At 43.3% G+C, this 27,500-nt stretch overlaps 1 protein-coding gene and 1 long non-coding RNA gene across 6 annotated transcripts in view; one reads left to right on the top strand and one right to left on the bottom strand.

Moving 5' to 3' along the window:
* LOC110523821 (exportin-7) overlaps positions 1-27,500 on the top strand; it is a 33,090-nt gene that overhangs the window by 1,157 nt on the left and 4,433 nt on the right. For 2 of the 5 annotated variants that reach the window (XM_021602873.2, XM_021602871.2), the window contains exons 2-26: positions 5,928-6,074; positions 6,218-6,311; positions 6,398-6,479; positions 6,566-6,650; positions 6,760-6,825; positions 7,895-7,999; positions 8,116-8,281; positions 8,370-8,443; positions 8,527-8,646; positions 9,019-9,165; positions 9,336-9,508; positions 9,582-9,775; positions 9,896-10,001; positions 11,686-11,821; positions 15,439-15,512; positions 15,589-15,669; positions 15,761-15,824; positions 15,931-16,039; positions 16,130-16,325; positions 16,544-16,651; positions 21,234-21,316; positions 21,434-21,648; positions 21,772-21,910; positions 25,263-25,327; positions 25,434-25,526. In XM_021602873.2, coding sequence (XP_021458548.1) covers positions 5,928-6,074; positions 6,218-6,311; positions 6,398-6,479; positions 6,566-6,650; positions 6,760-6,825; positions 7,895-7,999; positions 8,116-8,281; positions 8,370-8,443; positions 8,527-8,646; positions 9,019-9,165; positions 9,336-9,508; positions 9,582-9,775; positions 9,896-10,001; positions 11,686-11,821; positions 15,439-15,512; positions 15,589-15,669; positions 15,761-15,824; positions 15,931-16,039; positions 16,130-16,325; positions 16,544-16,651; positions 21,234-21,316; positions 21,434-21,648; positions 21,772-21,910; positions 25,263-25,327; positions 25,434-25,526 — 2,922 coding nt within the window. Of the gene's footprint in view, positions 1-5,927; positions 6,075-6,217; positions 6,312-6,397; positions 6,480-6,565; positions 6,651-6,756; positions 6,826-7,894; positions 8,000-8,115; positions 8,282-8,369; positions 8,444-8,526; positions 8,647-9,018; positions 9,166-9,335; positions 9,509-9,581; positions 9,776-9,895; positions 10,002-11,685; positions 11,822-15,438; positions 15,513-15,588; positions 15,670-15,760; positions 15,825-15,930; positions 16,040-16,129; positions 16,326-16,543; positions 16,652-21,233; positions 21,317-21,433; positions 21,649-21,771; positions 21,911-25,262; positions 25,328-25,433; positions 25,527-27,500 lie in introns of all 5 variants that reach the window. The other 3 variants (XM_021602872.2, XM_021602870.2, XM_021602874.2) reach the window with 2 other exon arrangements.
* On the bottom strand, positions 363-6,587 carry LOC118964604. The gene is made up of 3 exons (XR_005051737.1): positions 6,453-6,587; positions 803-914; positions 363-705 (listed from the first exon to the last, which is right to left on the bottom strand). It is a non-coding gene; the product is annotated as an uncharacterized LOC118964604 (long non-coding RNA).

Below are 27,500 nucleotides of genomic sequence, written 5' to 3'. Positions count from 1 at the left end.
GCACGGAAGTTGCCAGCTTAATAGGTAGCCTGGTGGTTAGAGCGTTGGGTCAGTTGCCCGAAAGGTTGCTGGATCGAATCCCCGAGCTGACAAGGTACATATCTGTCGTTCTGCTCCTGAAGAAGGCAGTTAACCCACTGTTCCTAGTCCGTCATTGTAAATAAGAATTTGTTCTTAGCTGATTTGTCTAGTTAAATAAAAAACTTTTTTTTTCTCAACCCTACTGTGCATTTAGAGATGCTGTAATATTTTACAGTAAAAAAAAAATAGTACTATGAAATGTATTACATCTTTGCTGTAAATGAAAATGACAGTATTAAGCTGGCAAATCTGGTGTCTTAATCTAAATGTAAGACAAACAATACATTTGTACATGCATTTATTCAAATTGGTAACAGCAAATTAACGGAATTGGCAAAAGAAGTAACAACAGTTAACACATTTAACCAAATAGGAGCATCATTACCACACTCATTTAAAAAATATATTTGGGGTGTGCTGTGGGGGGAGAGACAGAGTTACAATTGGGATTGGGTACAATCCTAGATCTATCAGAGGCAACTCTATTTGGGGTAAGGGGCAGAGGCAGTGAAACCCACAACGGGACCATTTGGACAGAAGCGAGAAGTCAGCGACGTGTCAGGTGTTCCTCATGGGGCTCCGGAACAATCATCCTCAGTTTGGATTTGTCAGCTCTTCTCACCCCTAGGACAAGCATAGAAAAATACATCAATTGAATGACAGCACTGTGGGTTAAAAGACCGATGACAAGGGACATGTCAAGTTGTGTGTGTACATGTACCTCTCCAGGGGTCTTCATTCAAACTCTGTGAGCTCTTGGAAGAATGGGGCAAAGTAGTGGTTGAGAACAGGTTGAGTTCCATCTTCAGTGTTCATCTTGGGTTGATTTGAACCTACAGCATATATCCAATATAGTTTATGAAATCAATTGAGGCATTGAACAAATTAAAATAAGACGGCTAGATAAAACATTGCTATAGCCTACACCAAGGCTCTCCAACCTTGTTCCTGGAGAGCTATTCTCCTGTAGTTTTTTTCCTATCCAACCCCAGTTGTAACTAACTTGATGCAGCTGATCAACCAGCTAATTATTCAAATCAGATGCCAGGGTTTCTGTTAGCTGGGAAATGCCTGCTTTTGACCTATTCATTATTTTTTTTATTAAATGAAAAGTTGGTAAATAAAATTTCCTGCCAAATTGTCTGGGAGATGGAAATACAGTTGTGCTCCAAAATTGGCAAAGATTTTGTTGATTATCCCTGTTTCCAGTGTACCTGCTGAGAGGGGATTCTTTCTCCAAAACAGAGTAAACATCAGAGTGACAGAGTCAAGATCACGCCTTCTTGAGGACTTAGTAACAAGGCTGCAAGCTTCCCAACAGCAGCGACTACCTTTGAGCAGGCCAAGGCCCGCCGCAAACGCAAGTAAATTAGAGGCAAATGATTGTGTTGGTCAGGCCTGGTCCTAGCTGTTCTGCATATGCTGCCCCTGTGTCATGTATAGTATAAAGATTTGGAATGGCTTGAGTAGAGTGATGATGTGTATCATGCGCAATTGGTTCATTTTAGTTGCACTTATTCAGTAGCACAACTTGTAAACGAAACATCGTTGCCAACTATTCACATCGGTGAGTTCGTTTTGCAGTCACCAGGCAGCCAACTGCCTTTAGTAGGAAACAGAGTTATCAGTAAGCCATTTATATCACACATGACACGAGTCAAGACCCCACGATGGTTTAAATTACAATAAATTTAACATCACCCAGTAGAAGTGTAAAAAGAGGTATCATTTGAGCTTTGGAAACAAGTGCTTTCATAAATACATGGCTCTGTCTTTGTTTCACATGAGCATTGTAAAATAGGCTTTCTTTCAATGAACCAGTCTTAACAAATTATGTTTATTTACATATTGAATTTGTTTGTCCAACATCAGTTTTATAATTTTTTCATTTCGTGACTGTCTGGAGTGGCCTCCTTCCACTGCTGTGGTGCTGAATCGCAGCGGGAGTGGGGCGGGCCGGCCCAGGTATTACTAGAGAGCCATGTTTTTGTTATTTATTAGGCCTAATTAAAATGTTCATGCCTAGGCTAAATCAAATTGGAGAGGCCTAGATTGTATTTGAAAATGTGTTTTGTTATTTATTAATTAAAATGTTCATACAAATAGCCTATAGGACAGGTCGTTTGGAAATGATATTTTACAGATATATTTTGACATTGTTTTATTACTGTGTAGGCAACTTGTTCTTCAAGGCTAAGTGTTTTAAGTGATATTAGTTTATTATTTATAGCAGGGATGAAGACGCAACGGACAATGTTAGGTTTTTATTGAAAAGCACGTCATGTTGGCATACTTTATAAAAACTTTACAGGCTAATTTCTATTAAGATGAATTGCAATAATCTGAATGTGATTTTGAGCACTGTGTGTGGATGCCCTAAGGCATTACGCACCCAATGCATATGGATGTCTGGTAAGTTTCTCAAATGTCCAGTAAATTTAAATCTTGCCGGTCACTTTGTCCAGCGCCAAATTTTCCTAAGGGAACCCTGTCAGGTGCACTAGATTAGGGTTGTAATGAACCTACTGGACGGTAGCTCTCCAGGAACAGGGTTGGAAGCCCTGGCCTACACAATACCACTGATTTATTTTTTTTACCAGACTCGCAACCTTTTTTTTCCTTCTTTCTGTGCCACCGAATGTTTGCGTACTACTGGTAATGTGAACAGGTTTAGCTAATACTGTAACATTATGGAACAATGTTTAAATTAAACAAATGGTTAGTAGGGAGAAGCTATACAGACACTCCTGGTCTGCAAACGGTTATGTATCTGACCTCAAGTGTATTCTTTATGGCATTCAGAAGCTGTTGTACAGCGAGGCCTATCATCACAACATATATTTTTGGGTGATGTTTTCCTAGGTTGTACGTCAATATTTTGCTGAGCAATTTAGTGAAGACCGAAATGGCTTGTGGCAACGTTAGCCAGCTAGCTAGCTAGTTCGGTTAGGTTAGAAAACATGCAGTAATTCAAAGTTGGCTAGCAATAAAGATACTTATAAGCAAGTCAAACCAGCAGCTGCTGAAAATGTTATTCCACTTCACACCCACTTTACTAAAATAGTCTGAGCTTCATGTCTCACCCGACAGCATGAGATTGTTGCCTGGAACAGATCATTTTAATCTACAGTAGGCATAAGCTATTACTGAAAATAAATACATTATGTTAACTAATTGGAAGCCTCTGGTCAAAAATTACTAAGTATTTTTCATAATTTTACCCACAATGGAGTCAGTGTTTAATGCTGTAAAGCACATTTACTGTGCTTTCTACGGTGTTTCTGTTGAAATGACAGTCTTTGTGTATATCTGCCTCATGCTGTCCATAGCTCCTTTTTGTGTTTGTAGTAACCTCAAGCTGTCGGTGACTACTTAACTTAGCCAGCTACACTGCTGATGCAACAGTATCTGGCTAATAATTTTGTTGATAGCTAAGTCGGACATGTAGCTATGTAGCAACACCTATGTGTTGATTAAATTGTCTTCACCCCTCCCATGTTAATTCTGTGCATAGAAATGCACAATTTAGAGATCCGCAGTGTCAGTATTTAGGTAACTTTAGCTTAGCGGGCTTGTGAGAGACCCGGATAGATAGCTTATCAATAATTACTGCAGGTGCATTCGCACTAAGGGATGTGCTTTCTGGTCAGGATGCCTGACCGTGCGATGTAACAGTCTCTTATTGCGAAGTCATCATGCACGACACACACACACTGCACGCTCTAGACACGCACATTCTATCTTGGCCTGCTCAAACCATTAGATCTTGACACTGTTCTCAGGAACCTGGTATGACATGCTCTAGGTAGCCCACATCCTTAGCCAGCTATGGACTACACAGCATCAGGACTGTGTAATCATAGGAGCCATATTAGTGTGTGTGTGTGTGTCAGCAGTAGTGTTGGGGGTATTGAGCTCTTATCTATGCGTGGCAGTCCTCTTCTCACCAGCCATGTGGCTCCCACCCTATCTATACTAGTACATACTGTACTATATCAGCAGCTAGCGTCACACTATCTTTGGGATTCTGCTGACTAGTCCTTGAAACAATATGGTGTCGATCAGGCTAGCTGGGAGGTGCGTGATTAGGTAAATAGTTCTTTACAACAATGTTGTTACTGACGGTAGCTGAGGTGAATAGTCGGCAGCAGTGTTACTGGTGGATTTAGTGTCAGTTAGGTGGATGGGTTTAGTTGGTATGTTAGTAAGTTAACTAACCATTACCCCAGTACAACACACTATCTGGTGACTAGTCCCATCCAGCCCCTTTAACCACTACTACACCCGTCTCTCTCTGTCTCGCCCCTGTGTTTCTATCTAACGAGGAGCGCGTTCAATAGGGTGCTGCTGAATGTTTATTTTGGTTAACTTTCTCCTCGTTGTAGAAATGAGAGCGAGGCATGTCTGTTGTGTAAAATGGGCTGTGGTCTTGTCTTATTTCTGTCCGAACGGTCTACATCGTTGTGCCGTACTGAACACAGCTCAATACACCTATACACCCGTCTCCTGGCGGTTGACACGGAACGCTTTTAGTGCTCTACTCGCTTCATGTCTCTCTCTCTCTCTCTCTCTCTCTCTCTCTCTCTCTCTCTCTCTCTCTCTCTCTCTCTCTCTCTCTCTCTCTCTCTCTCTCTCTCTCTCTCTCTCTCTCTCTCTCTCTCTCTCTCTCTCTCTCTCTCTCTCTTCTCTCTCTCTCTCTCTCTCTCTCTCTCTCTCTCTCTCTCTCTCTCTCTCTCTCTCTCTCTCTCTCTCTCTCTCTCTCTCTCTCTCTCTCTCTCTCTCTCTCTCTCTCTCTCTCTCTCTCTCTCTCTCTCTCTCTCTCTCTCTCTCTCTCTCTCTCTCTCTCTCTCTCTCTCTCTCTCTCTCTCTCTCTCTCTCTCTCTCTCTCTCTCTCTCTCTCTCTCTCTCTCTCTCTCTCTCTCTCTCTCTCTCTCTCTCTCTCTCTCTCTCTCTCTCTCTCTCTCTCTCTCTCTCTCTCTCTCTCTCTCTCTCTCTCTCTCTCTCTCTCTCTCTCTCTCTCTCTCTCTCTCTCTCTCTCTCTCTCTCTCTCTCTCTCTCTCTCTCTCTCTCTCTCTCTCTCTCTCTCTCTCTCTCTCTCTCTCTCTCTCTCTCTCTCTCTCTCTCTCTCTCTCTCTCTCTCTCTCTCTCTCTCTCTCTCTCTCTCTCTCTCTCTCTCTTCTCTCTCTCTCTCTCTCTCTCTCTCTCTCTCTCTCTCTCTCTCTCTCTCTCTCTCTCTCTCTCTCTCTCTCTCTCTCTCTCTCTCTCTCTCTCTCTCTCTCTCTCTCTCTCTCTCTCTCTCTCTCTCTCTCTCTCTCTCTCTCTCTCTCTCTCTCTCTCTCTCTCTCTCTCTCTCTCTCTCTCTCTCTCTCTCTCTCTCTCTCTCTCTCTCTCTCTCTCTCTCTCTCTCTCTCTCTCCTCTCTCTCTCTCTCTCTCTCTCTCTCTCTCTCTCTCTCTCTCTCTCTCTCTCTCTCTCTCTCTCTCTCTCTCTCTCTCTCTCTCTCTCTCTCTCTCTCTCTCTCTCTCTCTCTCTCTCTCTCTCTCTCTCTCTCTCTCTCTCTCTCTCTCTCTCTCTCTCTCTCTCTCTCTCTCTCTCTCTCTCTCTCTCTCTCTCTCTCTCTCTCTCTCTCTCTCTCTCTCTCTCTCTCTCTCTCTCTCTCTCTCTCTCTCTCTCTCTCTCTCTCTCTCTCTCTCTCTCTCTCTCTCTCTCTCTCTCTCTCTCTCTCTCTCTCTCTCTCTCTCTCTCTCTCTCTCTCTCTCTCTCTCTCTCTCTCTCTCTCTCTCTCTCTCTCTCTCTCTCTCTCTCTCTCTCTCTCTCTCTCTCTCTCTCTCTCTCTCTCGTGTGTAGAGCCTAGCCCAGTTAGAGATCCTATGTAAGCAGCTGTACGAGACAACAGAGACGGGGGTGAGGCTGCAGGCAGAGAAAGCCCTGGTGGAGTTCACTAACAGCCCCGACTGTCTCAGCAAGTGTCAGCTACTACTGGAGAGAGGCAGCGTGAGTAGTATACACACACACACTGACGCTATATCAATAAACTGTTGATATTACATTATTACTTGATCAAAAAAAGCTCCGCTGATGTTGCGGTGTCTCCTGTCTATGCCTGTATCCCCATATTCCCCTCTTTCTCTCTCCAGTCTTCCTACTCTCAACTCCTTGCAGCTACCTGTCTGTCTAAACTTGTATCGCGTACAAGCAACCCTCTTCCTTTGGAGCATCGCATTGACATCCGTAAGACTCAGTCACACACATCCCACCAGTCTATATTAATGCTCCAGAAGTCAGTCCATAAGGCTCATATCTGTGTGTGTGTGCAGGGAACTATGTGCTAAACTATCTGGCGACGCGGCCGAAGTTGGCCGAGTTTGTTACCCAGGCTCTGATCCAGCTGTACTCCAGGTAAACGTCTCTTCGCTGTCCTCTCTCCTCCTCCTCATCCGTCTCTCCTCCATGTGAGTAATTCTCTCCGTGTTTGTCTCCTCCAGGATCACCAAGCTTGGCTGGTTCGACTGTCAGAAAGACGACTATGTCTTCAGAAACGTCATCGCGGACGTCACGCGCTTCCTACAGGTACAAACGTGTGTCGCCAATAGAATGTGTTTTAAGCCAATAGAATGTGTTTTCTTGAAACAGGAAGTGAGCTGATCGAATCTGCCTGTATCTGTCTGTCTGTCAGCAGGACAGTGTAGAACACTGCATCATAGGCGTTACCATCCTATCCCAACTGACCAATGAGATCAACCAGGTACACTTACCTCTCCCTCTTTCCTCTCCTCCACACCTCTCTAGCGTAGCACCTCGTGTTATTGGCATATTCAACAGAGTTTAAGAAATCTATTAACACTGTTGAAGGTGTCTTGTGATCAAGCCATTTAATGTTTTGTGATCATTGGTCTAGTAAAAATGTTAGCTAACAGGTTAGCAATTAGCTAAAAAAAATAATACATCCTGTATTATCGGCATGCAGTCCCCAGTTATTGGCCACCGTACTATTTTGTTAAATTACAAGATCTGTCTGTTTTTAATTTAGTTTAAAAAAAGAGACAACAACCTCGTATCCAAAGTGTTTACTAGATAGTTGACTAGTTGGCTAGCCTTCCAGTAAAAAACAACAATGGCTTGCCTGTCAACTTTCCATTGCGCAGCCCAGCGCGCCCTCCTGTAGACTCTTAATGGTTCTTCACCAACGTCTTCTTCAGTGTTTTACACATTCATCTTATGTTTTGAGAAAGTAGATAATGGTTTAATATTCACATATACATGAGCATGAATAATTTAGGTAAAAGTTTGATATTAAATGTCTGGTCTGTCGCGCAGTCGAATTTTACAATATACAGCGTGTCCCACAAAATGTGACTTTTTTTTGTTGTTGAAAACGCTCAAAACCTAACTTGCATAAACTGCAATGGAAATCGGTGGTCAGCTAGCTAGAAGGTTGTCTTTAGTCGCAAAACGCACTGTTATTTTCCAGGCCGTTTAAATGTTGAGCTCGAGTTGATTTTAATCCTCCAACCGCTAGAGAGTGTCCGATGTTAGGGAGTGTCCGATGTTAGGGAGTGTCCGATGTTAGGGAGTGTCCGATGTTAGGGAGTGTCCGATGTTAGGGAGTGTCCGATGTTAGGGGGTGTCCGATGTTGGGGGGTGTCCGATGTTGGGGGGTGTCCGATGTTGGGGGGTGTCCGATGTTGGGGGGTGTCCGATGTTGGGGGAAAATGAGCTTCTCTTATTTTCCCTTCTTTCCTCTCATTTAAAGTGGTGGTGTTGTATTTGTTTTTGAAAGTGTGTGTGAGTTAAATCTGTGTTTGCATGTACAGGCAGACACCAGCCACCCACTGACCAAACACAGGAAGATTGCGTCGTCGTTCAGAGACTCGTCCCTCTTCGACATATTCACCCTGTCCTGCAATCTCCTCAAACAGGTGTGTGTTTAGTGGTGGTGGCAGTAGCAATAGTCGTAGTAGCAGCAGCCTGTGTGTTAGAGATTGTAGTAAGGTATTGACATTTCCAGTCGTTCTTGTGACCTGTGTGTGTGTAGGCGTCGGGTAAAAACCTGAACCTGAATGATGAGAGTCAGCATGGTCTGCTGATGCAGCTGCTGAAGCTCAGCCACAACTGTCTGAACTATGACTTCATCGGAACGTCCACAGACGAGTCCTCTGATGACCTCTGCACTGTTCAGATCCCCACCTCCTGGAGATCAGGTGACACCTTTTGCCAATTCTGTAAAATAGCTGTGCTGTGCCACCCATTACTGTGTAGTAACCTAACCGGTCTCTCTTTCTCTCGCAGCGTTTTTGGATTCCTCCACTCTCCAGCTCTTTTTTGATTTGTATCATTCCATCCCTCCATCCCTCTCCCCGTTGGTGAGTAAAGCTGAATGTGTGTCTGGTATATTCACTTCAGAGCATAATGGATGTAGTGTTTAATGGTGTGTGTGTGTGTGTAGGTGTTGTCGTGTCTAGTCCAGATAGCGTCGGTGCGGAGGTCTCTGTTCAACAACGCAGAGCGAGCCAAGTTCCTCTCTCACCTGGTGGATGGAGTCAAGAGGATACTAGAGAACCCGCAGGTATTACACACACACACTGTTGCGTGTTACATGTAAAACATTTGTTTTTGTTTTTTTTACCTTTATTTAACTAGACAAGTCAGTAAAGAACAAATTCTTATTTTCAACGACGGCCTAGGAACAGTGGGTTTAACTGGCTTGTTCAGGGGCAGAACGACAGATTTTTACCATGTCAGCTCGGGGATTCGGTCTTGCAACCTTTCAGTTACTTGTCCAACGCTCTAACCACTAGGCTACATGCCCCTGTGCTGTGTGAAATTATGTTCTCCCTTCAGATCCATCCTTGCTTTTTGGGTTCTTTTTCTTGCTGACCCATCTCTCTCTGATACCACATCGTGTGCCTCAACCAGCGCCGCTGTGCTTGTGTTCCAGAGCCTGTCAGACCCTAACAACTACCATGAGTTTTGTCGTCTGTTGGCGCGGCTGAAGAGTAACTACCAGCTAGGAGAGCTGGTCAAAGTAGAAAACTACCCAGAAGTCATCAGGCTTATAGCCAACTTCACTGTCACCAGTTTACAGGTACTGTGTGTGTGAGCTCCTATGCCTTAGTCATGTCACTTGTGCATGGGGTGGGATGATGTTAGATGCAAGCGTTAATGTTCTGCTGAAACCTTTTTCCTCCTTATTGATATATCAGAAAAAGATTGTCGTTGTTGTATGTTAACCTTTTTATATTGTGTGTGTTTCAGCACTGGGAGTTTGCCCCTAACTCTGTCCACTACCTGTTGAGCCTGTGGCAGCGCCTGGCAGCGTCGGTCCCTTACGTTAAAGCCACCGAGCCTCACCTGCTAGAGACATACACACCTGAAGTCACCAAGGCCTACATCACCTCCCGCCTCGAGTCTGTCTGCATCATCCTCAGGTAACTGTCTCAAACTCACAGGTCAAATTGTGGAACTTTGAAACCATTTTCACGCGTGTGTGTGTCTGTGTAGGGATGGGCTTGAGGACCCTCTAGATGACGCAGGTTTAGTCCAGCAGCAGTTAGACCAGCTCTCCACCATCGGTCGCTGTGAATACGAGAAGACCTGTGCCCTATTGGTCCAGCTCTTTGACCAATCAGCACAGACCTACCAGGAACTACTGCAGTCTACCAACTCTAGTACCATCGACATCACTGTCCAGGAGGGTGAGTCTCTCTCCCTATCAATCAATCAAAGAAATATGTGACAAAATAGCGCTTTAAACAAACATGTTTTTGTTACCAGGCAGGTTGCTGTTGTTGGTGTTTATAATTATATCTCTACAGGAAGGTTAACATGGTTGGTGTATATAATCGGGGCGGTCATTGGAGGAAGAGTGTCCTTCGCCTCCACAGATGAACAAGATGCTATGGACGGAGAACTAGTCTGTCGGTATGTCCGCACACAACAACCTCACCCTAACCAATACCCCCACCTACATGTCCTATTGGAAATATTTGTCCGGATTAGGGCTGACCCCATTTAGTTGACTGGCCCATTGATTGGTCGATAGGCTGTAAAAAATATGATGTCGCAACACTAATAAATCAAATATTATTTTATAACATGCTCTTTCTCCCACGTTGGATACGGTCATTGTCAACGGTTCTGAAACATTGTCTATAGTGCGCTGTAGAATTGGCTCTTTTCCCTATGTTGCTATGTGCATAATATATGGGGATTGAGGACATTGCGGCGGAGGCAGCAGACGAGGAAACAGCCCTTGCCTAATTGTCTAAGAAAATTGGGTCTATAATCAATAGCCTAACTGTTAAATGTGCTTAATAGCTTACTGATTCCGTGTGCACCAAGCCTCATGCAACGACAAAATGTTGGGTAAAGCAATTTCACAGATTCAGCTGTTTTTATTTACGCTTTTCATTGCTTTAATAAAGGCTTCACACTTTATTTTTCATTAGAATAGACTGGTATTACTGATACTTTATTTAGTTTTGTTTACACCATTCCAAACAGGCATAACAATTATATTGTAATCTAACAGCACCTGTTTGTCACATAATACGCACGCAGCTGTCGCTCCTATACCCTCCTTTTTCTTGATCCCCTTCATATTGCTATTATGATCATCGTTATAATAAGTAATGTGATTATCATTAATAGGTTTTGTATCGTAGCCTTGTATAACCACCATCAAACTGGAAGCTGAAGAGCGTGTCCTGTTTAGACTTAATAATGTAATTAACTTAGGCCTATATTTCAATATATAGACTACTGTATCAATCATTCATTTGTTCATGCCATCACACACCGTACGAGACATTCAGTCTTTTGAAATGCAATCAAGCATTTTAGTTTTAAAATTAAATTCCGGGGGGAGCGTTGAATAATTAGCCTAAGCAATAAATAAACCGCAATTCACGAATGCATGCAGCAGTGTTTAGTCTGCTGTAATAAAGGCTTTATAAATATATTTTTTGGTTAGAACGGACACTTTGTTTACACTTCTAAATGGTCAGAAAAAATTATATTGTAATCTAACAGCAGTGTTCTGAGTTTATTACCAGTGTTTATGTGATTATAGGTCAGGCCATATTGGTTGGATACGATGCTTACATGTTTCACGTACGAGAGCAAGGGTTGAGGGAATAGGGAATGTTTTTCCTAAACAATTTAGGGATTTCGGTGACCAAAACTTTTCAGTTAGAAACAAGTAAAACAACTAAATGGCTGTAATGATGGTGCAGCATCAGCACGGACAGCGCAATAAACAGTTGCTGTGGTACCTTTTCGCTGCAGTAGGGAGGAGAGCGAGACAACGTGCGCCAGTCACACAGGCACTCACTGTCATTTTTTTTAAAGTGTGACCATCGGGCTCTTTTGAGTCATCTGTGTCGTAATGATCAAACGGTGTGCTTAAAGCGTCGGACAAGCTCATTGCATATGTAGTTTTTATTCAAACACATAGGGGGTGTGTCTGTCAATAAATGGAAAGAAAAATTTCGATCAGTGGAAAGAACAGGACCGCTCTCGGTCGAAGATTTGTTGTTGTCTGGGACAGCCCTGCTATGGATGCTGCAGCAGATGAATTGATCAGTGTGTGTGTGTGTCATCTCAGGGTGCTCCAGCTGATGAACCTAACAGACTCGCGGCTGGCCCAGGCGGGTAACGAGCGGTTGGAGTTGGCCATGCTCAGCTTCTTCGAACAGTTCAGGAAAATCTACATCGGAGACCAGGTGCAAAAGTCCTCCAAGGTAAGTACTGTTACCACACACACACTGTTATACTTCAGACCTGAAACGTGATCTAATGTTGAGATGATCCACAGCAATGTTGTGTCTAGGACAATTTCCCCCACCAAGGACAATGCTAGGCTTGAGCGGTATACCGTATACCAGGGTGTTTGGAAAAAGCCACAGGATGGTTTTTCTTTGCAGTTTTTCAATACACTTGAATAGTTGTAGCTACTTTTTAAGTGAATACCTTCAGTCAACTTGTGCAATACGTTTGGAGATTAAGCCGATTGCGTTCTTCATTTCGCCTGTCATATTATGAAGCTTACCGTAGTTCCCCGGGAAACAGTTGAGCCAGTCACGTGTTAGTACAGTAAATAGCACAATGGGAGAAAGCGAGCTGATGGCGTTCTGTATCTATTGGCGAGTCTGTATCTGTACAGCGCACATAAGGTGAAGTTAAACGTGTATGAAACTACTAAGTGTTTGCCATCAGATATTTTGTAATGGATTTCTGCCAGAGTTAGAGCTCTGGATGAGTTGTCTGTACAGCTACCATTTTGTTTTCCTTTGCTTCTTACTAGCGATTTTACTTAATTTTTTTAAATAAATGAATATTTAAAAAAAATCCCCTCTGTTCTCCCATCTGCTCCGTGTACACATGCTGCATCCCCTTTGTTCATTTACACAATTTCTCTTGTAAATGGCCACACTCACCAAAAATGATATTTGGTAGCTACTGGCCACTATTGTATAACTTTATAGGCTGGATTTTCCTGTCTTTGCAATTATTTTATGTTCGTTTTCGCTTGTTAGCATTTAGCTAACAGCATCTGTGATTTCGCTATTTGTTTGTGCTAAATTTGTTAGCATTCTGGTAATGGATGCCCAATGGACTTTTCTTGCGTTTTTAGCACCCCCTTGTGTGCTATGCCAGTAATACCATAAATCCCGGGATGAGAGAAGGACGATATGAAAATCTGGATAGTGCCCAAGCCTAGACAATACAGTTTATCCTATCCTATTAAATGTCTGACTAACTCTGTTAATCTCTCTCCCTTTCCCTCCCTCTTTCTCTCTCTCTCTCTCCCTCCCTCTCTTAGACTGTTACTAGTGAGAGTTATGTGTTATATTTTAACTAGCAGCTCTTTTGTCCCAGACTCCATTGTCTGTGGGTATGTTAGAGCAGACACAGCCTTTCTACAATACAACTTGGGCTGACTTGACTGCGTTTTCTTTGTGCTGGGCAGAGGCTGCAAAATGTGAACAGCCCAGATAAGTGGCGACAGTAGAGAGAGCAGCCCCCCCCCCGCGCTACATGTCTGTTTGGTGTTATAGTAATCCTCTCCTACCCCTTCCTAGTGACATGGTCAGTGTTACTGCTAACATGGCTAGCCAGAGAGAGCCCAATGGAGGTGGGGTGGAGGCAGGGGAGTTCGAGAATAATTTGTATGATGAGGGCTCTGGAATGTCTGATATTTCAAGTTGTGTATGTGTGAGTCTGACCTGTCAGATTAAAGAACAATAAAGACCAGCAGATGATGCATACATACATACCCCTCTATAATACCCTTCACTCTAATCCCCCCTCCCTCCCGCTACTTAGGCAAATCACCCTCAGCTCTGCTCAATTTAACACTCTACCACACACACACTACCTCACATTTTCATTTGACATTTTAAACATTTAGCGACTTATTTAGAGATTTCATCTTAAGATAGCTAGGTTGGAAAACCACATACAGTGCATTCGGAAAGTATTCAGACCCCTTTCCCTTTTCTACATTTTGTTACGTTTCTAAAATTGATTAAATAAAAACATTTTCCTCATCAATCTACACACTACCCCATAATGACAAAACAGAAATACCTTATTTACGTAAATCTTAAGAACTTTTACTATGAGACTGGAAATTGAGCTCAGGTGCATCCTGTTTCCATCATTCTTGAGATGTTACTACAACTTGATTGGAGTCCACCTGTGTAAAATCCAATTGATTGGACATGATTTGGAAAGGCACACCTGTCTATATAAGGTCCCACAGTTGACAGTGCATGTCAGAGCAAAAACCAAGCCATGAGGTCAAATTAATAGTCCATAGAGCTCCGAGACAGGATTGTGTCAAGGCACAGATGTGGGGAATGGTACCAAAAAATGTCTGCAGCATTGAAGGTCTTCAAGAACACTGGCCTCCATCATAGTTAAATGGAAGAAGTTTGGAACCACCTCTTCCTAAAGCAGTCTGTCCTGCCAAACTGAGCAATCGAGGGAGAAGGGCCTTGGTCAGGGAGGTGACAAAGAACCCGTCACTCTGACAGAGCTTCAGAGTTCCTCTGTGGAGATGGGAGAACCTTCTAGAAGGACAACCATCTCTGCAGCACTCCACTAATCAGGCCTTTATGGTAGAGTGGCCAGACGGAATCCACTCCTCAGTAAAAGGCACATGACAGCCCGCTTGGAGTTTTCTAAAAGGAATCTAAAGAACTCTGACTATGAGAATGAATGAAACCAAGATTGAACTCTTTGGCCTGAATGCCAAGCGTCACATCTGGAGGAAACCTGCCACCATCCCTACGGTGAAACGTGGCAGCATTATGCTGCGGGGATGTTGTTCAGGGACTGGAAGACTAGTCAGGATCAAGGGAAAAATGAACGGCGCAAAGTACAGAGACATCCTTGATGAAAACCTGCTTCCGGACAAGTCTCTGAATCTCGAGTGGCCCAGCCAGAGCCCAGACTTGAACCTGATCGAACATCTCTGGAGAGACCTGAAAATAGCTGTGCAGCTACCCTCCCCATCCAACTTGACAGCACTTACGAGGATCTGCAGAGAAGAATTGGAGAAACTCCCCAAATACAGGTGTGCTGAGCTTGTAGCATCAGGTAGCCTAGTGGTTAGAGCGTTGGACAAGTAACCGAAAGGTTGCTGGATCGAATCCCCGAGCTGACAAGGTAAAAATCTGTCGTTCTGCCCCTGAACAAGGCCGTCATTGAAAATAAGAATTTGTTCTTAACTGACTTGCCTAGTTAAATAAAGGTCAAATACATTTTTAAAAAGTACCCAAGAAGACTCGAGGCTGTAATCACTGCCGAAGGTGCTTCAACTAAGGGTCTGAATACTTATGAAAATTTAATATTATTGTTTTATTTGATATACATTAGCAAAAATGTCAACCTGTTTTTTTGCTTTGTCATTATGGGGTATTGTGTGTAGATTGACGGCCTTATTCTAAAATGGATTTAATGTAACAAATTGTGGAGAAGGGGTCTGAATACTTTCCGTATGCACGTTCTCATTAATAGTACACTTTTCTTAAATAAAGTAGTTTACTATCAGCAAATTCAGAGCCAGTAAAGGGGGGGGGGGGGGGGTGAAGTGCGCATGTTTGTTCACAAAGGGCATTTTGCTCACACACACTAATATACCTCCGAGCTGTGGTGGAATGTACGGCCATGCTGGGGAGATGAGAGCAGAGTTGATGGGTGTGTGTTGTCTTCAACCCTGTGGAGATGTATGGCTGGTGTCACGCTGCTAGCAGATGATTATATCCTAGTTCTCTCCTACTTTAGCTGTGTAGCTGCTCTCTCTCTAGGGGGTGTTCCAATGGTTAATGACGTGTGTCTGTGTGTGTCCCAGCTGTACCGGCGGCTGTCAGAGGTTCTGGGGCTAAATGATGAGACCATGGTACTGAGCGTCTTCATCGGAAAAATGTGAGTTTACTGTGGTATTGGTACTAGTACTGGTACTATGAAGTAATGATTGATTGATTACCATTTGTGATTGCAGCATCACCAATCTGAAGTACTGGGGCCAGTGTGAACCGATCACCTCCAAGACGCTTCAGTTACTCAACGACCTTTCCATAGGATATCCTTTACCGTGTGTGTGAAAAGGGGTGGGGTTTCGTTTTCTGTTATATTCCAGCTCCTGTGTTGTCTCCTTGACGGTGTGTGTGTACATACAGCAGTGTGAGGAAGTTGGTGAAACTCAGCGCTGTTCAGTTCATGCTGAACAACCACACAGTAAGAACCCTGACCCTGACCCCGACCCCTAACCGCCTGAAACTCAATTTATGCCTTTTGATCCAGTTATTTTTCGGTAATGCCTTTTGCTTTTCTCCTATGTCAGAGCGAGCACTTCTCCTTCCTGGGTGTGAACAACCAATCAAACCTCAGCGACATGAGATGCCGCACCACATTCTACACCGCGCTGGGACGTCTGCTGATGGTGGACCTAGGTAGACACACACGCCTATCTACACAATTATCAGTAATATTTCTTATTTGGATAACATTTCATTCTTTCACCTTTTCGTGTGTGTGTGTAGGTGAGGATGAGGACCAGTTTGAACAGTTCATGCTGCCCCTGACGGCAGCGTTTGAAGCGGTTGCTCAGATGTTCAGCACCAACACGTTCAACGAGCAGGAGGCCAAGAGGACGTTGGTGGGGCTGGTCAGAGACCTGAGAGGTATCGCCTTTGCCTTCAACGCCAAGACCAGCTTCATGATGCTCTTCGACTGGATGTATCCTTCACTGCCCCCAGACCTCTATACACCCTCAATCCTGTCCTCTGACCTGTAACCCCTGACCTTTACTGACCAGGGTGTAGGAGGTTGCAAGGTTACAGAATGTTAGGAATGCGTTGTCTAGAAGAAATAAGACAGTCTGTCGCAGAATAGGGAATCACTGTAGCAGCGGAGATGTGATTGGTTGACAGTTTTGTCCTTAACCCCTCCACCAGCTACCCAGCCTACATGCCCATTCTGCAGAGAGCAATAGAACTCTGGTACCACGTACCAGCATGCACCACTCCTGTCCTAAAGCTCATGGCTGAGCTCGTCCACAACAGGTACACAAACATGCACACACTTCTAGCCCTGATTTTTTATTTTTTTGCTGACCAAGTGCATCCCCGATTCCCGAAGGGAAATTGTTTTTGGCAACTGGAACAAATATGTACAATTTTCGATGTCGCACTAATGTGGAAATACAAAATATGCAATGCTACCAGAACCCTGACACTTCTCCCTCGACCTCTAACCCTGTGTTGGGGTTAAAAGCTGGAATTCTTAATGGTGAAACTGCGATGTCCGTTTGTGTAATGACAATAAGGTTTCTGTAGACAACGAACACTGTTTATTCCCCTCTGACGTCATTGCATGTGCAATAGAACAGCGGTGTACTGCACTTTCTTTTTCATCACGATGCGCGACTCTCCCCAACTCTGCTTCGTCAGCAAAACAATAACGGCCATAAGGGGGGAAGTGGGGCTGTTTTACCTACTGCGGATTCCATCTTCAACGCCGGTTTCAGTGTAGTGCAACGCTGGTTGCACCAAAATATAAACAGCGGCTGCTAACAAAACGCCTAATACATTGTCTGCAAAAGCGCTCAAGGAAATAGACATTCGCAAAAATGTTCCATGTTACACTAACAAAAGCGATGGGTCAGATTTACTGGGAATTGACCGAAAGCTGTCCATGGTGCTGATTTTATGCTATTAGTACTGTTAGGTTCTAAATGAACCTACTAAAACTCACGGGTGATTAGTAAAGCTTAAACCAAGTTTGTTCACCCATTGGGTCAATACAGCTGCAAAAGACAAACATATTCACACAAGCACTCATATGGGGAGGCATGTAGCCTAGTGGTTAGAGCGTTGGACAAGTCACCGAAAGGTTGCAATATCGAATCCTCGAGCTGATAGGTAAAAATCTGTCGTTCTGCCCCTGAACAAGGCAGTTAACCCACTGTTCCGAGGCCGTCATTGAAAATAAGAATTTGTTCTTAATAACTGACTGGCCTAGTTAAATTAAAGTTACAAAAAAAAAGAAACCTTTATTTTTTTTACCCTTTTTCCTATGCTGAGTCTCCTCCTACACATCTGAACAGCCAATGCATCTCTGTTGCTAGATAGAACCTTAATGATATCTGTTCTTCCTCACTTCAGCTGACCTGACCTCTGCCCCAAAGTGCTCACTCATTCCTACTCACGGCTGTCATGTTGACTCTTCCCAGAATGTGTCTCTTCCTACCATATGGTCCCTTCTGGCTAACAATAATGCATACGGACAGAATGTAAACGTTATACATTCCCCTCTCTCCCTCAGGGAGAGAGGGGAACCCAACACTACTATTTGACGCTGTTTGCTTGTCTGTCACAGTGAACATACAGTTGAAGTCGGAAGTTTACATACACTTAGGTTGGCGTCATTAAAACCCATTTTTCAACCACTCCACAAATTTCTTGTTAACAAACAATAGTTTTGGCAAGTCGGTTAGGACATCTACTTTGTGCATGACACAAGTAATTTTTCCAACAATTGTTTACAGACAGTTTTATTTCACTTATAATTCACTTATAATATAAGTGATAATTCACTATTCACTAATTCCAGTGGGTCAGAAGTTTACAAGATGACTGTGCCTTTAAACAGCTTGGAAAATTCCATAAAATTATGTCATGGCTTTAAAGCTTCTGATAGGCTAACTGACATCATTTGAGTCAATTGGAGGTGTACCTGTGGATGTATTTTAAGGCCTACCTTCAAACTCAGTGCCTCATTGCTTGACGTCATGGGAAAATCAAAAGGAATCAGCCAAGACCTCAGCAAAAATGTGTAGACCTCCAAGTCTGTTTTTTCCTTGGGAGCAATTTCCAAACGCCTGAAGGTACTACGCTCATCTGTACAAACAATATATAGTATAAAAGTATGGGACCACGCAGCCGTCATACCGCTCCGGAAGGAGACGTGTTCTGTCTCCTAGAGATGTGCGCAAAGTGCAAATCAATCCCAGAACAACAGCAAAGGACCTTGTGAAGATGCTGGAGGAAACGAGCACAAAAGTATCCAAATCCAGAGTAAAACTAATCTTATATCGACATAACCTGAAAGGCCGCTCAGCAAGGAAGAAGCCACTGCTCCAAAACCGGCATAAAAAAGCCGGACTACGGTTTGCAACTGCACATGGGGACAAAGATCGTACTTTTTGGAGAAATGTCCTCTGGTCTGATGAAACAAAAATAGAACTGTTTGGCCATAATGACCATCGTTATGTTTGGGGGAGGAAAAAAGGGGAGGCTTGCAAGCCGAAGAACACCATCCCAACCGTGAAGCACGGGGGTGGCAGCATCATGTTGTGGAGGTGCTTTGCTGCAGGAGGGACTGGTGCACTTCACTAAATAGATTGCATCGTGAGGCAGGAAAATTAGGTGGATATATTGAAGCATCATCTCAAGACATCAGCATTTGCTTGGTCGCAAATGGGTCTTCCAAATGGACAATGACCCCAAGCATACTTCCAAAGTTGTGGCAAAATGGTCTAAGGACAACACAGTCAAGGTATTGGAGTAGCCATCACAAAGCCCTGACCTCAATCCCATAGAAAATTTGTAGGCAGAACTGAAAAGGTCTGTGCGAGTAAGGAGGCTGACAAACCTGACTCAGTTACACCAGCTCTGTCAGGAGGAATGGTCCAAAATTCACCCATCTTATTGTGGGAAGCTTGTGGAAGCTACCTGAAATGTTTGACCCAAGGTAAACATTTTAAAGGCAATGCTACCAAATACTAATTGAGTGTATGTTTGCTTCTTACCATTGGAATTGTGATACAGTTAAATAATTGGTCTGTAAACAATTGTTGGAAAAATTGTCATGCACAAAGTAGATGTCTTAACCGACTTGCCAAAACTATAGTTAGTTAAGATATTTGTGGAGTGGTTGAAAAACGTCACTGTATGTAAAATTCCGATTTCAACTGTTTGTATGTTGACACCTGCTCGTCGAACTTCTCATTCCAATATCATGGGCATTATTATTTTATTGGTCCCCCCTATGCTGCTTTGATAGCCTCCACTCTTCTGGGAAGGCTTTCCACTAGATGTTGAAACATTTCTGCGGGGACTTGCTTCCATTCAGCCACAAGCATTAGTGAGGTTGGGCACTGATGTAGGCCAATTATGCCTGGCTCGCAGTCAGTGTTCTAATTCATCCCAAAGGTGTTCGAAGGGGTTGAGGTCAGGGCTCTGTGCAGGCTAGTCGTGTTCTTCCAGAACGATCGTGACAAACCATTTCTGTATGGACCTTGCTTTGTGCATGGAGGCATTGTCATGTTGAAACAGGAAAGGGCCTTCCTCAAACTGTTGCCACAAAGTTGGAAGCACAGAATCGTCTAGAATGTCATTGTATGCTGTAGCGTTGAGATTTCACGTCACTGGAACCAAGGGCCCTAGCCCGGACCATGAAACAGACCCTGACATTTTCTTCCTCCACCAAACTTAACAGTTGGCACTATGCATTGAGGCAGGTACCGTTCTCCTGGCATCCGCCAAACCCAGATTTGTCCGTCGGACTGCCAGATGGTGAAGCGTGATTCATCACTCCAGAGAACGCATTTCCACTGCTCCAGAGTCCAATGGCGGCGAGCTTTACACCACACCAGCCGGCGCATGACGTTGCGCATAGTGATGTTCTCGGCCATGGAAACCCATTTCGTAAACCTCCAGACAGTTCTTGTGCTGACTTTTCTTCCTGAGATAGTTTGGAACTCTGAAGTGAGGGTTGCAGCCGAGGACAGGCGATTTTCACATGCTACGCGCTTCAGTACTCGCCTGTCCCATTCTGTGAGTTTGTGTGGCCTACCACTTTGCGGCTGAGCTGTTGCTCCTAGACGTTTCCACTTCACAATAACAGCACTTAAAGTTGACCGGGGCAGCTCTAACAGGGCAGAGATTTGACGAACTTGTTGGAAAGGTGGCATCCTATGACAGTGCCATGTTGGAAGTCACTGAGCTTTTCAGTAAGGTCATTCTACTGCCAATGTTTGTCTATGGAGATTTCATGGCTATGTGCTCAATTCTATACACCTGTCAGCAACCTGAATTCCCTAATTTTGAAGGGGTGTCCACATACTCTTGTGTATATATGGTGTATCTAATGCTGCGCTAAACAAAGTCACTACATAACTCGCTTATCATAGCATATACAGTCAGGATCTTCCCAATTGCCCTGATAGCCAGGCAGCTGCTCTTAAAGGGGAGAGGAGAGAGCATACAAGCTGGGTGACATCTTTCTGTCGATGGTAAAATTACAATTTTCACTAGCTGTAATAACCTACAATTATTTGACCATTTGGCCAACAGTGCTTCATAGGCCTACATTAAAACTATAAGCTACAGCAACTAAGTAGGATGACTTTGAAAGAACTTTGAGTTGATTCAATTGCAACACAACAAGAAACCGTTAGATTCCTCTGTGTATTTCTCAATTTACAGTGGTATAATTGTCCATTTTCCCCTTGCTGGTATTATAGGCTTTTAGATACCATTTCCGGTTTGAACTAGAATCTCGGGATATCTGGGAAAGTCTTGGGATGGAACATTTGTTAGATTTTTCTGGAAAATAGGAATCCCGAACTCTGTTTGTTTCCAGGTCACAGAGGTTACAGTTTGACGTGTCGTCGCCTAACGGAATCCTGCTGTTCAGAGAAACCAGCAAGATGATCACCACCTATGGTAAAACATTTAAGTGTCTTATTGCAACAGTTGCTGTTCACTGGAGCATTGTGATTTGGTTTGTCAGCCACACAATTTTATGTTCATTTCCTTGGTTCTCCCTCTCCCCTTCTCCAGGTAATCGAATCCTGACCATCGGGGAGGTGCCTAAGGACCAGGTGTACAGTGTGAAGCTGAAGGGTGTCAGTGTGTGCTTCTCTATGCTGAAGGCTGTGCTTTCTGGGAACTACGTCAATTTCGGGGTGTTCCGTCTCTATGGAGATGACGCACTGGACAACGCACTACAAACCTTCATCAAACTGCTGCTGTCCATACCACACAGCGACCTGCTGGTAGATGCATACATACAGTGATCTATTTCTCTGAACATTGTAAATATACAATCTGACAATGGCAGTTCCAGCAAAACTTGCACCAACTCTCCTTTGCTCTCCTGTCTGCATCCCTCCCTCCAGGACTATCCCAAGTTGAGCCAGTCGTTCTACAGTCTGTTGGAGGTGTTGACTCAGGATCACATGAACTTCATTGCTTCTCTAGAGCCGCATGTCGTCATGTACATACTGTCATCTATCTCCGAGGGACTCACTGCACTGGGTAATATATATACACATACACACACACTGCACTGGGTAGTATACAGTGTGGCCAAAAAATATTTAGTCAGCCACCAATTGTGCAAGTTCTCCCACTTAAAAAGATGAGAGAGGCCTGTAATTTATCACAGGTACACTTCAACTATGACAGACAAAATGAGGGGAAAAAATCCAGAAAATCACATTGTAGGATTTTTTATGAATTTATTTGCAAATTATGGTGGAAAGTAAGTGTTTGGTCAATAACACAAGTTTATCTCAATACTTTGTTATATACCCTTTGTTGGCAATGACAGAGGTGAAGACTTACAGAAAACATTTGACAAGGTTTTCACACACTGTTGCTGGTATTTTGGCCCATTCCTCCATGCAGATCTCCTCTAGAGCAGTGATGTTTTGGGGTTGTTGCTGGGCAACACGGACTTTCAACTCCCTCCAAAGATTTTCTATGGGGTTGAGATCTGGAGACTGGCTAGGCCACTCCAGGACCTTGAAATGCTTCTTACGAAGCCGCTCCTTCGTTGCCCAGGCGGTGTGTTTGGGATCATTGTCATGCTGAAAGACCCAGCCACGTTTCATCTTCAATATCCTTGCTGATGGAAGGAGGTTTTCACTCAATCTGACGATACATGGCCCCATTCATTCTTTCCTTTACACGGATCAGTCGTCCTGGTCCCTTTGCAGAAAAACAGCCCCAAAGCATGATTTTTCCACCCCCATGCTTCACAGTGGGTATGGTGTTCTTTGGATGCAACTCAGCATTCTTTGTCCTCCAAACACAACGAGTTGAGTTTTTACCAAAAAGTTATATTTTGGTTTCATCTGACCATATGACATTCTCCCAATCTTCTTCTGGATCATCCAAATGCTCTCTAGCAAACTTCAGACTGGCCTGGACATGTACTGGCTTAAGCAGGGGGGCACGTCTGACACTGCAGGATTTGAGTCCCTGGTGGCGTAGCGTGTTACTGATGGTAGGCTTTGTTACTTTGGTCCCAGCTCTCTGCAGGTCATTCACTAGGTCCTCCTGTGTGGTTCTGGGATTTTTGCTCACCGTTATTGTAATCATTTTGACCTCACGGGGTGAGATCTTGCGTGGAGCCCCACATCGAGGGAGATTATCAGTGGTCTTGTATGTCTTCCATTTCCTAATAATTGCTCCCACATTTGATTTCTTCAAGCCAAGCTGCTTACCTATTGCAGATTCAGTCTTCCCAGCCTGGTGCAGGTCTACAATTGTGTTTCTGGTGTCCTTTGACAGCTCTTTGGTCTTGGCCATAGTGGAATTTGGAGTGTGACTGTTTGAGGTTGTGTACAGGTGTCTTTTATACTGATAACAAGTTCAAACAGGTGCCATTAATACAGGTAACGAGTGGAGGACAGAGGAGCCTCTTAAAGAAGTTGTTACAGGTCTGTGAGAGCCAGAAATCTTGCTTGTTTGTAGGTGACCAAATACTTATTTTCCACCATAATTTGCAAAAAAATCATTAAAAATCCTACAATGTGATTTTCTGGATTTGTTTTATCATTTTGTCTGTCATAGTTGAAGTGTACCTATGATGAAAATTACAGGCCTCATCTTTTTAAGTGGGAGGACTTGCACAATTGGTGGCTGACTAAATACTTTTTTACCCCACTGTATACAGTTGATGTCGGAGGTTTACATATACCTTAGCCAAATACATTTAAATTCAGTTTTTCACAATTCCTAACATTTAATCCTAGTAAAAATTCCCTGTTTTCAGCTCAGTTAGGATCACCACTTTATTTTAAGAATGTGAAATGTCAGAATAATAGTAGAGAGAATGATTTATTTCAGGTCTGAATTCTTTCATCACATTCCCAGTGGGTCAGAAGTTTACATACACTCAATTAGTATTCTGTAGCTTTGCCTTTTAAATTGTTTAACTTGGGTCAAATGTTTCGGGTAGCCTTCCACAAGCTTCCCACAATAGGTCGGGTGAATTTTGGACCATTCCTCTTGACAGAGCTTAGGTCAGTTAGGATCACCACTTTATTTTAAGAATGTGAAATGTCAGAATAATAGTAGAGAGAATGATTTATTTCAGTTGGGTGAATTCCTCCTGACAGAGCTGGTGTAACTGAGTCAGGTTTGTAGGCCTCCTTGCTCGCACATGCTTTTTCAGTTCTGCCCACAAATATTCTATGGGGTTGAGGTCAGGGCTTTGTGATAGCTACTCCAATACCTTGACTTTGTTGTCCTGAAGCCATTTTGGCACAACTTTGGAAGTATGTTTGGGGTCATTGTCCATTTGGAAGACCCATTTGCGACAACGCTTTAACTTCCTGACTGATGTCTTGAGATGACGCTTCAATATATCCACCTAATTTTCCTGCCTCATGATGCCATCTATTTTGTGAAGTGCACCAGTCCCTCCTGCAGAAAAGCACCCCCACAACATGATGCTGCCACCCCCGTGATTCACGGTTGGGATGGTATTCTTCGGCTTGCAAGCCTCCCCCTTTTTCCTCCAAACATAACGATGGTCATTATGGCCGACGAGTTCTATTTTTGGTTCATCAGACCAGAGGACATTTCTCCAAAAAGTACGATCTTTGTCCTCATGTGCAGTTGCAAACCGTAGTCTGGCTTTTTTATGGCAGTTTTGGAGCAGTGGCTTCTTCCTTGCTGAGCGGCCTTTCAGGTTATGTCGATATAGGACTCGTTTTATTGTGGATATAGATATTTTTGTACCTGTTTCCTCCAGCATATTCACAAGGTCCTTTGCTGTTCTGGGATTGATTTGCACTTTTCGCACCAAAGTACGTTCATCTCTAGGAGACAACGCGTCTCCTTCCTGAGCGGTATGACGGCTGCGTGGTCCCATGGTGTTTATACTTGCGTACTATTGTTTGTACAGATGAACGTGGTGCCTTCAGGCGTTTGGAAATTGCTCCCAATGATGAACAAGACTTGTGAAGGTCTACAATTTTTTTTTCTGAGGTCTTGGCTGATTTCTTTTGATTTTCCCATGATGTCAAGCAAAGAGGCACTGAGTGTGAAGGTAAGCCTTGAAATACATCCACAGGTACACCTCCAATTGACCCAAATGATGTCAATTAGCCTATCAGAAGCTTATAAAGCCATGGCTACATTTTCTGTAATTTTCCAAGCTGTTTAAAGGCACAATCAACTTAGTGTATGTAAACTTCTGACCCACTGGAATTGTGATACAGTGAAATAATCTGTCTGTAAACAATTGTTGGAAAAATTACATGTAGTGCACAAAGATGTCCTAACCGACTTGCCAAAACTATAGTTTAACAAGAAATTTGTGGAGTGGTTGAAAAACGTGTGTGACTAACATGTGTTTGTGTGTGTTTTGTTATAGATACCATGGTGTGTACTGGGTGTTGTTCCAGTCTGGACCACATCGTCACCTACCTGTTCAAACAGGTAACAACTGCCTCCATGTAGATCTATAATCTATTCATATGACATTATACATTATGTATGTTCTGTGTTGTTATGAATGTAAATAAAATGTCTTATTTCTATTCAGCTGTCTCGCTCCACTAAGAAACGACCTGCAGCTATGGCAACAGATGACCGCTTCCTACACATCATGCAGCAACACCCAGAGATGATCCAACAGGTACAAACACACATGATATTTCAGTTTTTTTTATTTTGAATACATTTACAGAAAATATCAAAGAACCGGTTTTTGCCTTGTCATTATTGGGTATTGTGTGTAGATTAAAATAGATTCCATTTTAGAGCAACAATATTTGGGAAAAATCCCGGGGTCTGAATACTTTCCGAATGCACTGTAAGTAGGCCAGTTGTAAAATAAATATCATTAGCCTATTGCTGTCATTTTGTTGGGTAGACTATAGTACAGGCACTCACCTTTTGTTGGTAAGCCTAATTGCTGCAATATAGGCTGTTCAAAACTTTTGTGAAGGTTTAAACCAGTTTCTTTAAATATGCAACAAGTATTTTTGTCATTCTGTTGAGCCATTTTCTTTGGCTAAATTAAGTTCTAACTTTAATGTTGTGTTTGCAGCAGTATAATGGAATTACGATTTGTTAATCGCACTCAAACCATGAAAAGAAAAAAACAAGTAGACCGAGATGAAAAAATTAACAATGTAATGCTGCAATTTAATAACCTGTTCATATTTTCCCTATAAACAATGGCTTTACTTACTTTTGTTATTACCCTAATACATTTTGGAAACTTTTGTGAACATTTGGTGTGTTGTGGCTATGATAGGCTTTAGCTACAGCAGGCCTGTGTAAACCGGTGCTCCAACTACCTCGACAGTTGAACTTGATGTGAGGAAGAATGTTTTAGGCCTACCAGAGTAACTTCTTTAATGTAACAATATATAATGCTCATCTGATTTAAATGAACTATTTAGTCTCCTTCTGTACGCCTATCTCTTTGTAGCAGTAGTAGACGATCTGGGTCTGTTTTTCCACAGTCCTTTTTCCGAACTGGTCTGACTGTCCTCGAGTCCATTCGGAACAGGCCCCAGTTTTATTTATTTCTATTTATGCATATTGGGTTAGGTGGGAAAGCCACTGGTCCAACATTTTGGACCTGTGAAGACCTCTAATGGGTGCTATTCTGTTTCTCAACTGTGCTGCAAAAGAAAGGAAGACAAAGTAGGCAAATCGCCTCATTGTACAGTGCATTTTCACAAAGGCATGCACATGGTGTCAGTTTAGGCCAGGGATGGGCAACTTTGGGGGTGGGATCCACAGAGTTAATTTTTGTGAAATTCTACACATTTTGCCTTGGGGCATAGAGAGAAAGTAGCTTTTTTTTTACTGCATGTTTGCTGCAATTCTACAAAGTTCCATAGGGTGGAGAGAGATGTTTGCAGGTTTTAATATGATACACTATATACAAAAGTATGTGGACACTCTTTCAAATTAGTGGATTCTGCTATTTCAGCCACACCTGTTGCTGACAGCCATGCAATCTTCATAGACAAACATTGACAGTAGAATGGCCTTACTGAAGAGCTCAGTGACTTAGAATGCCCCATTTCCAACAAGTGGCTGCCCTGTTCAACTGTAAGTGCTTTTATTGTGAAGTGGAAACATCTAGGAGCAACAACGGGTGAGCCGCGAAATGGTAGGCCACACAAGCTCACAGAACAGGACCGTCGAGTGCTGAAGACTATTCTGTGCTTCCGACTTTGTGGCAACAGGTTGGGGGAGGTCGTTTCCTTTTTTAGCATGAGAATGCCCCAGTGCACAAAGGGAGGTCCATACAGAAATGGTTTGTCAATCGGTGTGGAGCAACTTGACTGGCCTACATAGAGCCCTGACCTCAACACCATCGAACACCTTTGGGATGAATTAGAACACCGACTGCGAGCCAGGCATAATCGGCCAACATCAGTGCCCGACCTCACTAATGCTCTTGTGACTGAATGGTCAAGTCCCCGCAGTGATGTTCCCAGAACAGTAAAGGCTGTTATAGCAGGAAAGGTGGGACCATCTTAATGCCAATGATTTTGGAATGGGATGTTTGACAAGCATACTTTTCATCATGTAGTGTATCTGAGTGAGACTAACAAAATCAATGATCTGAGGGGGCTGCCAGTTTCCC

The sequence above is a fragment of the Oncorhynchus mykiss genome, chromosome 5 (assembly GCF_013265735.2).
Source record: "Oncorhynchus mykiss isolate Arlee chromosome 5, USDA_OmykA_1.1, whole genome shotgun sequence".
In the NCBI taxonomy this organism is placed as follows: Eukaryota; Metazoa; Chordata; class Actinopteri; order Salmoniformes; family Salmonidae; genus Oncorhynchus; species Oncorhynchus mykiss.
Note: the sequence above shows the minus strand (reverse complement) of the source record. Positions and strands in the feature narration are given on the sequence as shown.